Here is a 13,497-nt window from a genome sequence, read left to right on the forward strand (position 1 = left end):
TTGTTGAAAAGGTTATTCTTCCCCCCAGTGAATTGTCTTGGCAGTCAGAGTGATCTTTGTGAAATAAACCCTCCCCTTTATCCCTGCGCCCTACCCTTTTCCTTAAAAGCCTCCAGTGTAACTAAAATAAGATACAAAATCTTTTTTTTTTTTTTTTTTTACTTTTTATTGGTGTATAGTTGATTTACAATGTTGTGTTGGTTTCAGGTGTAAAGCAAGGTGAATCAGTTATACGTGTACATATATCCACTCTTTTTTAGATTCTTCTCCCATATAGGCCATTAGAGAGTACTGAGTAGAGTTCCCTGTGCTATACAGTAGGTTCTTATTAGTTATCTATTTTATATATAGTAGTGTGTATATGTCAATCCCAGTCTCCCAATTTAACCCTCCCCCCACTTTGCCCCCTGGTAACCATAAGTCTGTTTTCTCCATCTGTGACTCTATTTCTGTTTATTTTAAATTTTATTATTTATTTATTTTTGGCTGTGTTGGGTCTTCATTGCTGTGTGTGGCCTTTCTCTAGTTGTGGCAAGTGGGGGCTACTCTCTGTTCCCACACGCGGGCTTCTCATTGCAGTGGCTTCTCTTGTTGCGGAGCACGGGCTGTAGGCGTGCAGGCTTCAGTAGCACGCAGGCCCTAGAGCACGCAGGCTTCAGTAGTTGCGGCGCATGAGCTCCGTAGTTGTGGCTTGCAGGCTCCAGAACACAGGCTCAGTAGTTGTGGCGCACGGGCTTAGTTGCTCCACGGCATGTGGGGTCTTCCCAGATAAGGGCTCGAACCCGTGTCCCCTGCATTGGCAGGCGAATTCTTAACCACCGCACTACCAGGGAAGTCCTTTATTTCTATTTTGTAAATAAGTGCATTTGTAACATTTTTTTAGATACTACATATAAGTGACATCATATGATATATGTCTTTATCTGACTTACTTTAGTCAATATGACAATCTCTGGGTCCATCCATGTTGCTGCAAATGGCATTATTCTGTTCTTTAAAATAAGATACAAAATATTAGAGTTTTTTTTTTTTAAAGAAGATGTTGGGGGTAGGAGTTTATTAATTAATTAATTTATTTTTGCTGTGTTGGGTCTTCGTTTCTGTGCGAGGGCTTTCTCTAGTTGTAGCAAGCGGGGGCCACTCTTCATCGCGGTGTGCGGGCCTCTCACTATCGTGGCCTCTCTTGTTGCGGAGCACAGGCTCCAGACGCGCAGGCTCAGTAATTGTGGCTCACGGGCCCAGTTGCTCCGTGGCATGTGGGATCTTCCTAGACCAGGGCTTGAACCCGTGTCCCCTGCATTGGCAGGCAGATTCTCAACCACTGCGCCACCAGGGAAGCCCCTCAACAAATTTTTAAGGATTTAAAATATATGAAGTACAGAATAGTCTCTGACCACAATGCAATTAAACTAGAAATCAGCAGAAAAAACAGTAGAGACTGTCTGGATCAAAAAATCGTAATGAAACTTAAAGTATATTTTAAACTACACAACAACTAAATATCAAAACTTGTGAGATTTAGCTGAAACAGTTTTTTTTTTTTAGCTAAAACAGTTTTTAAAGGGGTTTTTAAAGCCCTAAAATCGAATATTAAAGAATAATGAAACTGAAAATTAATGAGCTTTATATCTATCTTAAGAGCAAAAGTATTAAAATAGAAAGAAAATATATAATAAAGAAGATTAACAAAGCTAAAATTCTTCAAAAAGGACTTGAAGAGACACTTCACAAAAATGGATACCCAAATGACCAGTGAACGTATGAACTAGTTGTCAGGGAAATGCATATTAAAACCTAAATGAGATACGACTACACACCCATCAGAATGGCTGACATTTAGAAGTCTGACAATACTAAATATTGGAGAAGATATGCAGTATAGAGAATTTTCATTCCATGCTAATGATAATGTAAATTGACTACCTCCTTTGGAAAGCAGTTTGGAGTTATCTAGTAAAGTTGAGGATAAGACTCAAGAATTTGACAAGGCAAATTCCTTAGAGAAACTAGATTTGTGAAACAGGATAAATGTACAGGAACGTTCATAGCAGTATTATTTGTCATCGCCCCAAACTGAAAACAACTTGAATAGCCATCAAAAGACGAATGAATAAATGTATGATAGTATATTCATACTATGGAATGCTATAGTACAATGGAAACAAAGAACAGCTGCATACCACTGCATACAACTACCTAGTATGTTATATTTTTGCTTATTTGGTTTATTGTTTGTCCTTTCTCTAGAATATAAACTTTATGAAAGCATAGACCATCTATTTTATTCACTGCTGAGTCTTCAGTTTCTCTAACAGCACCTGGTGCATAGTAGTGCATAAAAGGCATCCAAATGAATTAATTGAATGAAATATTAATGTAGAGATCCTGCCTATGAAATTTGAAATCTTTGTATTTTTCATTGCTAGTCTATAGTAGTACAACTGATTTTTATATATTGATCATGTATTTATTATTCTAAGTGTATTTTTGTGGATTCCTTAGGATTGAAAATTCAGTTCTTTGGAAAGACAATGAAGTTGAGTCACTAAAGAAAATTGCTGTAATCAGTAAAGGTGTTACAAAAAATAATGAAAATTTAAAGCGATTGTGCTCTCAAACTGCTTCTTAAGGGTCTAAGTTTTCATTTTAAATAAATGAAAACTGAAAGGCGTATTCTTTTGTGTCATTTACCTAGAATCATAGCCAAAAGATCCACTTTCAAAGAAACGGCCTTATTTGGCTTCGTATCAGAAGGTTGACAAGTGAATACATTTGTGTGTTTTAAGCTAACATGAACTGTTTAAGATATGTATGTAACATTTTCCACAGTTTCCTGCTTTAATTTATTCAATTAACTGATCTTCAGCCAACCGTCAGTCCCACTTGGATGGTTAAGAGGCTTTTACCATCCTTGAATTTTGCAGGAACAACAAAAAATTATAACCTAGAGAAGTTGTTCTTAAATTTTGCTAGGCAGCAGTGGAATGAAAACTTAGGCACTTGAGAAACAACTTGAGTTTTGAATTCTTTTAGCTTTTTAAAAAGCTCCCAGTTTGAAAACCACTGTCCTTACTATTGTGCAGATCTGTCAATTCTTGTGGTATTCAGAGTAGATATTCATGAAGATCATTTGGATGTGGAAAAAAAACATGGCCTCTCTTATTTTTTATTTCATTGTATTAATTTGTGTTAATTAATATATTAATTAATAAAGTACATGTAAATAATTTACAAATAAATATATTTTAGGGATGGGAGGGCAATCAAAGTAAGTTTAGACAGCAGATATCTATTTTGCTTCAATAGTAAAAGCAAAGTATATGGAAGGAGAGTAGAGATGCCCAATTTTATTTTCTTATACCTTAAAACTTTGAATTTATTTTTCTACTGTACCTTTACAGACAAAGATCAAATAAGAATCATGAGGCAAATATTTTCTCTTATTAATATATATTAACTTTTGTTTAGGGAAATAACATTAGTTATGTCTGCTCATATCTCCACTATGCTAGAAACTAAGTAACAAATAAAATGGGAAACCCTGTTTATGCCATAAATTAACATCTTTTAGATTTGCCTTGCTTTACAATCTTTTTTATAAATTTTTAAAATTTTTATTTTATTTATTTTTGGCTGTGTTGAGCTTTCTCTAGTTGGGGTGAGCGGGGGGCTACTCTTTGTTGCGGTGCATGGGCTTCTCATTGCAGTGGCTTCCCTTGTTGCAGAGCATGGGCTCTAGGCCAGTGGGCTCAGTAGTTGTGGCTCGAGGGCTCTAGAGCGCAGACTCAGTAGCTGTGGCGCACAGACTTAGTTGCTCCACCGCATGTGGGATCTTCCTGGACCAAGGCTCGAACCCGTGTCCCCTGCATTGGCAGGTGGATTCTTAACCACTGCGCTACCAGGGAAGCCCGCCTTGCTTTACAATCTTAAGAAATAAAATTGCATATACTAATTCCATTTTATTAGTTATTGCATAATTGAAATATGGCTAAGCAATATTGTTCATAATATGTTATTGTGAACCATAAACAAAACTGGAAACTGTTGGGTGTTAATTTTAGTGCTGATTTTCTTTTTTCATAAGTAATACTTTTATATTTAGTATTATATTAGAATAAAACCCTCGAGTTATATGGGTTTCTTTGTTATTGTTTTTAATTTTATCATGATTAGTGAGACAGTCATTTGTTTTGTAGATTGATGACATTGTAAAAGCTGTTGGTAACTGCAGCTACAACCAGCTAGTGGAGAAGATCATCTCTTGTAAGCAGTCAGACAACAGTGAGCTGGTTAGTGAAGGTGGGTGAGTGTTGCTATTATCTGACTTATTCTTGGCAAAGTAACTTGTCTTAAAATTTAATGTCTTCTAAATGTCTTAAATACAACTTCTAAAAAATAAAAGTGATTCTACCTATGAGAATTAAAAGAAGTAATTATTCATAGAGGTACCAGTGAAAGGTTTTTCCTAGAACCCTTTTTATTTGTTTTGTAAAATCACTCCTGGATTCTAATAAAAGTCTTTGGAATCACTTGCTATCTTTGATATAATCAGTTACCCAGGGGTTACTGATAATTACTCTTTTAAAAAAGGGTTATTACTTGGGAGTACTGAGGGAACTTTATAATTCATCTTGAACACTTCTGTTGACTGAGATGTATATTATGGTACTCAAGTGTTCATTTTAGTAGAGCTCTACCTTATATTTCAGTACAATATAGTATATTAAAGCTCTATTCTGGATCAGAGTACACCTTTGATCATCAGTTTCCCTAATCCTTAGCTAAAATTAAAAATTGCTAAATTCATCAGCATAGAAGTGTTTTTTGTGTGTTTGTTTGTTTGTTTTTTAAGCTGTGTTCCAGTCAGTGAAGGGAAGAGCAGATTTGAAACCAGAGTGCTATCAGGAACCATAGCATTTGGGTATAACTTCACCATCACCCACTTCACTTTTTCATAAATATACACAAATACTGAGACTGCTGTTCTCCTCAGTTTGAAGTGTTAACAAAAGAAAGAGAAATCGTGAGAAGCAGACACACAGTTCTTTCACATGAGGTATAATAAAAATTTATTATCGTCACTACATTTTAAAAAATTAAAACCAAGTGACTACAAGAGTACCTAAGAACATATAAAAGAAGATGTGTATGTGAATCTCATACTATATTGATTAATAAGAACCCAACTAATTACACTACTCAATTATCCAGAAGTTTAACATGTTTATGCAAGAGGCCAGTAGCAGGAAAATACACAGTGTGTTAGTTGAGGCTCATCTAGTCTTTTACTTGCAGTAAACACACAGATATTCAGCAATATTGATCATTGATTTGTGTGACGCCTCTTTCACTACAACCTAAGGCAGCAAAGTTTAAATTTTAGGGGAGAGAGGAGCAACAAAAGTTGTTACAAAAAATGTTTTCCCTCAGTTGACAAAATTCCACTCACTAGAACTTTCCATTCTTTATCCAAGCTCTCATTACTGTAAATATTCTTAGAAAGCAGGCTATAAAGAAAGTATCCATCTGTGGATTCCTACTTTCTCAGTAACTTTCAGTATGCTATTCAATAGTAATTGAGAGAACAGTAGGGTCCAGAAAGTGTTAACAGATGGAATGATAGCCAATAAGTGATATTTGGATGAATATATTTATAAGGTAAGAAGCTATGGGAAACACTAATGTTGACAGCATTTTCACCAAGCTAGGCTGCAATGTAACGGGTAGGACTTATTACACTAGCAGAATGAACAACAACCAAAAAACAGTCCCTTCATCACTTCTCCTTTCTCTCAACGTGATTTTACAACTATTATTATTATTTCTCTGGTATTGAATCCCTGGGATAATAAAAAACTGTAGCTAATTTGTATAGAATTGGTAACTTGAGAAGAATATCTTGGTAAAAGCAAGTAGGAATCTTCCTCTTTAGTGGTATAGAATTTTCAGGTAATATATATCAGAGCTGATTAAATCCTTGATATATAAATTTCATAATGGTGAAATTCTGCTTATCATATTTCCATACATAGTGAAGGAAAAATTATATATGAAATTCAGTACAATTAAAAAGCTAAACTCGTTTTTTGTTTATAAGAAATTACAAATATGTAGTCTGCTTGAAATAAGTATTCAATCCCAATGGCTACTTGTATAAGGCACTATGAAATCATTAAGGAAATAAAAGGCCACGATGGACATTTTTTCTTTTTTTTTTTTAAACATCTTTATTGGGGTATAATTGCTTTACAATGGTGTGTTAGTTTCTGCTTTATAACAAAGTGAATAAGTTATACATATACATATGTTCCCATATCTCCATTTTTTCTTATATAATATAGCAATTAGCTTTTTTTTCCATTTTCTTCATCATATTTTCTTGGGTATATTGTTCAACCAAAGTAGTCTGCTTTCTTTTTCTGTTTAGCCTACAACTGTAACTTTCCTCCTGAATCATAAAATATCCCAAAGTGGTTTATTTCTAATCTTTCTTTATTAAAAATTATTTAACTTTGGTCTGAGATGATTTTTTAAAAATTCAAATATTTCATCTCCATAAGGTGCAGAATACAAGAAATATGTTTACTATCATTCTTTTTTGATGAAAAAGAAATATTATTTAGTTAATAGTCAAATAGAATTAGATATTCTTTCAACTTCTTTCAGAGAACATTTATTTTTTTCTGGTGGCAATACCTTGTAAGTAAAAGTACAGAAGTTTTACATGTACATAGAATATTTATTACTTGCTACCTCTTTTGGATATTAATACTTTTTTGAATAAAGTTATAACGATGGGTTGTGGCATGGCAGCAGAAATCAACAAGGAAAAAAATAGCACAGTACCAGTTTCCAGACTTCATGCTAACTGGTCATTTAATTCCAGAAGATCTCTCAGGAATAATTTCTTCTTTAACAGTTGTTTCTAGGTAAAAAAAAATATGCTTAAGGAAATTATTCCAGCATATTCACTTATTCGAGCTCACTTACTGAGCTTTTATTATGTGCCATAAACGCTGAAGATTATAGTTTGAGTTCATATTATTTTTGATTAAATAATATTGATTTCCTTTTCTCTTTATTTTGGAAAAACTCAAACCCATAAAATTGGAATAGCACAATGAATATATGTATCTATATACATATTTGTACATATATATGTTTCATCTAAATTCACCAATTATTAGCATATTGAATTTTTACTTTCTGTATTCACACATACACACAATTTTTTCCCTAAATCGTGACAATTAATTGCAAATATTATAGCACTTTATCCATTAACTCTCCAATATTTGTCTCCTAAGAACAAAGAATTTTCCTATGTAATCACAATGTAGTTACCTCAGGAAATTTAACATTGATACAATACTATTATCTAATATACTGTTTATATTCAGAATTCCCCAGTTGTCCCAGTAATGCCCCTTATAGCTTTTAAGTTTTTTCAGTGTAAGTTTCAATCAAGTATCATTTAATTATCATATCAATTTAGTCTCCTGTAATCTAGAACAGAAGATCCCTATCCTTTTTTCTTTTCTTTTCTTTTCTTTTCGGTCTTTTGTGGTATTTACTTTTCTTTATAGTCCAGGCTGGTTGTTTTATAGAATAGTCCTCAATCTGGATTCATCTGATTGTTTCCTCATTAGTAGATTTGGGTTATATATTTTCCTTGGGAATACTACATAGGCGACATTGTGTCTTTCCTAGTGCATCAAATCAGGTGGCACGTGATGTCTGATTATCCCATTGTTGGTGATGTTCAAATAGGATTAAGGTGATATTTACCAGATTTTTTGTTGTTGGAAAGATGCCCTTTGCCATTTGTAATTAATAAGTAATCTCTGATATTATGTTTTGAAACTCCATAATTTGTTTAGTTATGAAAAGTTGAAACTAGATTAGGCTTTTGAATATGCCACTAAAATCACACAGGTGTCACTGTTTACAAGTTGGTAGAAGAATTAGGAAACATTTTTCTCTCTAAGTCTAAATTAGTCTATGCTCTATGGTTTGGGGAGAAATAGAGTTCAGTTTGCATTTATGATAATCAGCACTACATTTTATAAATTAATACCGGTTAAGTTCCAGTCTTCACTTTGCCATAACTAGTTTTATGTCCTTGAGCAAGTCACTTATTCTCTCTGAATCCATGTCCTGTTCTCTAGAAACAAGCAGCTGAGAAAGACTTCTAGTATTAAATTTTTGAATTTCATACATGAAAGTAACATTGTGCTATATCTCCACTGAATTTTTGTATCTTTTTGAAAGGGTTTTGTAGAGAGTATGTTGTATGAATGAGGTATGGGAGGGACATTTAGAAACATCTTTCTGAAGGAAGTGTTTAGTTACATGGATATTCTAGACAGCAGTGGTACTTCTCAGCACAGGCATAACGCTTACTTTTTAAATGCTATATAAGAGAAAATGCTTTAGTATATAACTAATACATTCTACTCAATAACTTAGCATTTAGCAAAGTAATGATAATAATTGAGGAGGGGTCTTATTTCTAAATGTATAAAGCCAGGAAGTTGCAAATGAGCTATAAATTTCCTTTGGCTGTGGCCTTCTGTATAACTTTTTGTACTTCCCATCCTACATTACCAATTCCTTGGAATAGTGTGATATATTGGTAACTTTTTACAACCACTTTGCAGCTTGAAGTGCTATGGCTTGACACTAAAAGTGAGGGAGTGGAATAAATCTATATCAGGCAGCTGCCTCTGGCCCTACCAAGTTTCTACCAAGTTTATTTTCAAATTTTTGTTGAGTCATCAGTTTATTAACACAGATTCATCTTTACTCCCTATATCTGCACCTCCCTGCTCACTTACAAAACTTTTTAGAGCATTCTCCTCCCCCTATTCCTTTTTAAAGAAAGGGAGCAAAAGGAGGAAGGAAGAGGAAGAATGAAAGAAATATAGGCTTTTAAAATATTTATACAACTGATTCTCATTATTACTGATAGTTATGTTCCATAAAGTTGCTGTGAACACTGAATTAGTGAATACCAAACCACTGCTCATAGGGGAAACACAACATTAGGTTCCTGTGAGCCTCTGGTCACAAGATTTTCATCAACTTATCAATACATAACCTTGTTTTTCGTGTGTTTCTGTTGAGAGACACCTTATTTTTTTTTTAACATCTTTATTGGAGTATAATTGCTTTACAATGGTGTGTTAGTTTCTGCTTTATAACAAAGTGAGTCAGCTATACATATACATATACATATATCCACATATCTTCTGCTATCCTCCCTGTCCCACCCCTAGGTGGTCACAAAGCACGGAGTTGATCTCCCTGTGCTATGCGGCTGCTTCCCACTAGCTATCTGTTTTACATTTGGTAGTATATATAAGTCCATGCCACTTAGAGACACCTTGTTTAATATATATTATTGATTCAGTAACATTAAACTCATATCCAACAGCTTCATGCCCGGCAGAAGCTGCAAAAATATGCATTGTCTCTATAAGGCACATCACAACCTTTGTGTGCTTAGGAACACTAGCTTCAGCATTATGCTTGGGGGCCATTTTACACAGTAAAAATCACTCCAAAGAAGCACAGAAATTTCACAAAATGTGATAAATGTGGCATTATATAGAATGTGAAAATCACATTTGTTCACAGTATGAGAGCTGAAACAAGAAGGTGACACACTGTTGCCTATTTTGACTTCAGTGGGGAATGTGTGTGTTGGGTGACTCAATTTTTTTGCTGCTTTGCACATATTCAGGAATGACCCTGAAAGTGCAACAAGTATTGATTTTTGGAGTTATAAATTTTAGATAGTAGGCAAATTAGCGTATATGAACCCGTGTGAATAATGAGGATCAACTGTATGTATAGCTTTTAAATTAAACCCCAGAAGGTTTCTTTATATTTCATTATGTTTGAAAACAGAAGAGATGATTTCTATTTCTGAACTTGGTATATCTACATAATGAGTAGCATATGTTGGAGGAGATTAGGATAAAAATGTTATCAGTTACCCCACTGTTTTCTGTTCAGTCTTATGCCTACTTTTAGTTTTAAGGCAAGAATTGAGCAGTTTGTGAACTGAAAATTATCTGGGATCTTTGTCAAAATCTTAAGCAACTCAATTTCTTGAGGCTACTTTTAATTTCTAAACACCTATCCATTGGGGAAGTAGTTGTTGACTTTTGCTAACCCTTACCTTCTTATTGTTTTTTTGGGTTTTAGTTTTATTGTGTGTGTTTCTTCTATTGCAAGGCGCATGAAATCCTTTGCGGAAGAAGGTGTGGTATAAGTAAATACATTTATTGATAAAAAGAATTTCAGATAACTGTTTCTTTAGCCTGGAAATGTCTATAGACACATCTTCCATCGCAGAATTAGAAAAAAAATCTCCAATTTAGGCAATTTAGGGCCATCATGTTATAGTAGGAGGAGTCTTATTTTGATTGGCCTTTCTTCATAATTGGAACACAATGTAAATAGAAAAACTTTAAAATTTTGAAATTATTCTTCCATCTAATATTATGCATTGGTTCCTAGGCTTTGTAGCTGAGCAGTTTCTAAATAACACAGCCACTCAACTGACATACCATGGATTATGTGAACTAACTTCAACGGTTCAGGAAGGAGAACTTTGTGTGTTCTTTCGGAATAATCATTTTAGCACCATGACCAAATACAAGGTATGATATAGAAATAGCTACTGTTATTCTAAACTAAAGGAGCTTGATTTAGAGATGTCTTATGATCTGCTTCAAAATAAAAAATTTTAGCGTAATATTCTTTAACCATCAAATTATGAAGGTAATAATTAATTCTTTAGGGTGGAATGGATTAGCAATTTGTTACTTAAAATCAATTTTTTTTTATTTAGGTCTCAACTCCATTTTCAGAGATTACTGCATTAAAATGTATTTATTATTTTCTTTCTAAGGAAAAAAAAGATAAGCCCTAATGTTAGAACTAGGATGACTGCTAATGATGGATGTTTACATTTGAGGGCTAAAGGAGTTTAGAGAAAGAATCAAGATTTGTCTTTATGATAGTGTTTCTATTATTAAGTTATCAGTGTGACTTTAAATTCTTTTTATCATGTCAGTTATGGCTTTGCCAAAAAAATCTTACTGATTCATCCCTCTTGTTATCTCTTCAATGCTTCCATTTTTACAGCTGCCACCTAATACAGGAGTTTATCAACTTATCTCTAGACTTTTGTGGCAGAATACTCCTCTGATCAGGTCAATAATATTGCAAAAATGTTAGTAGCACCCAGTGCCTAGAGGATAAAAATGCAAGGTATTTTCTACTATCCCCTTGTGTCAACACTTTGCTTCAGCCATAATGATCTGTCTACTCATTAATAGTCCTCCATCCCCATACACACTTTATGCTTTCCCATTTTGTTTCTTACTCCTAATCCCTATGTGAACATTCTCACTCCTTTTTGCTATCCAGATTTCACCTATCTTTTAAGAAATATTTTATATACTAACTCTTCAGTAAAGCTACTTCTTCTCTCCTTAAATCAGTGGTTCTCAACCCAGATTGTATGCTAGAGCTGCCTACGGAGCTATTAAAAAAAATACCAATGCCCAGAGCCCAACACCAACTCAATTAAATCAGAATGTGTAGAGGTGAGACCTGAGCAACAGTATTTTTAAAATGTTTTCCAGGTGATTTAAATATGCAGCTAAGGCTCTGGATCACTACTCTACCCTTCCTCCTTTACTTGTTATGGGCCATATTGTCCTTACTTTGCCCTTATTGATGAGTACCTAGTTAACAATTTTCTTTCCATGTAAATGTGTCTCATTTTTCTAAATGAAAGTAAGCTTATTGAAGTCAGGAATCTGACTTTGTATTTCCTTCAACACTTTAATCAGTGAATTGCACAAAGTAGTGTAAAATAATGATTTGTTTGCTTATTTAAGAATACTGTATAGCCCTAGCTCTCCTGCTCCCCTGTTAGTTATAGCAAGGGTTTGTTTGTATTGTTCCCATATTTAAGCTAGATGTGTGCTAGGTATGGGCCCAGACTTATCCATATTCCTCAAAAATCTAAGGCCAAAGAACCACAAAATCAGAATTATTGCTACATAATAAATACTGCTAAGTCATCTCACTTTACCTGATCTCTTTAAGTCCACACTTTATTCATTCATTCAACAAATATTTATTGAGCATGATTATGACTGGGTACTTACTTAGCTAAGTATTAGGACTGCAGCCTGAGCAAGGCAGCTATAGTTCCTGCCATTTAAGGACCTCCTAGTTTGACAAGGGACAGATGTTAAATAATTACATAAGTAGGTATCATTTCTATTGAGATACACTCTGTGAAGGGTACCTACAACATGCTGTGAGTACTTTTATTAGGACTTATAACCTATTTGAAGATGTCAGGAAAAAAGGGGGGGTGGTGCGGTTAACTAAGCAGATGGAACATATGTGCAGAAGCCCTGAGGAGGGAAATAACCTAACTTTTTAAGGAATTCGAAGAAGGGCTATGTGACTGAAGCATAGAAAATAAGAGGCATGATGTAAGGCTCAAGAGGCATGATGTAAGGCTCAAGAGATAGATATCAGATCTTGTAGAGTCCTAAGTTAAAAGGAGGAATAGGGAATTCTCTGGCAGTCCAGTGGTTAGGACTTGGCACTTTCACTGCCAGGGCCCGCGTTCAGTCCCTGGTCAGGGAACTGAGATCCCACAAGCCATGCTGTGTGGCCAAAAATAAATAAATAAATGAATGAATGAATGAGAGAAATAGACTTTGGTCTCTTGATGGCCTAGTCGTTCTTTTTGTTCTCTCTCTCTCTCTCTTTTTTTTTTTCTCCACAGGGGTAGGATAGTTCAATTGAGAAAACAACGTCTCTGGCTGTCATGAGTGGTTGTTTTACAACTTTCCAAAATTGAGCTTTAGACGTTCCCTTTTTTTTTTTTTATCAAGGCCATATCCCTGACCTGGAAGTCCTTTACTAGTCACCTAGGTATTTGCAATCTTCCTGTGTGGTTGGGAAGGGTGCGCCTCTCCTGGAGCACTTTCTGCATTGGGTCTGTTTCTGGACTGAATATGCATTTCCATGAGATAATGATAGCCGAGAGAATGTGTGTATTCTGCTATTTCTCACTTCTAAGTTTTTCTCAGTAAACCTTATTCTGTAGCTAAACAGTGTACCACTAGTGTGTGTCTCCCTGCCCCTTGTATAACATTAAGGTGTTTTGGACTTCGGGGCAAGCCCCAAGAGCCAGTTTTTTGAAAGGGTAAACAAAATCGACAAACTTCTAGCCAGGCTCTCCAAGAAGAAAAGAGAGAAGACCCAAGTAAACAAAATAAGAAATGAAAGAGGAGAATTAATAGTCAATACTGCAGAAATACAAAAAAATCATAAGAAATACTATGAATAGTTATATGCCAACAAATTGGGACAACCTAGAAAAAAATGGACAAGTTTCCATAAACATACAGCTTGCCAAAGCTGAGTCAAAATAATTTGGGGTTTCCCTTGTGG

The 13,497-nt window shown here is 34.6% G+C and overlaps 1 protein-coding gene across 2 annotated transcripts in view; it reads left to right on the plus strand.

Moving 5' to 3' along the window:
• The window catches only part of MINDY2 (MINDY lysine 48 deubiquitinase 2), a 113,498-nt gene that overhangs the window by 35,282 nt on the left and 64,719 nt on the right, over positions 1-13,497 (plus strand). For both annotated transcript variants that reach the window (XR_014296393.1, XM_082648919.1), the window contains exons 5-6: positions 4,197-4,299; positions 10,528-10,670. Coding sequence is in view for 1 of the 2 variants with exons in the window: in XM_082648919.1 (XP_082505045.1) it covers positions 4,197-4,299; positions 10,528-10,670 (246 nt within the window). In the remaining variant the exon portion in view is untranslated. The remainder of the gene's footprint in view (positions 1-4,196; positions 4,300-10,527; positions 10,671-13,497) is intronic.

This window comes from Grampus griseus (assembly GCF_964374135.1).
Source record: "Grampus griseus genome assembly, chromosome: 2".
NCBI classification, from domain to species: domain Eukaryota; kingdom Metazoa; phylum Chordata; class Mammalia; order Artiodactyla; family Delphinidae; genus Grampus; species Grampus griseus.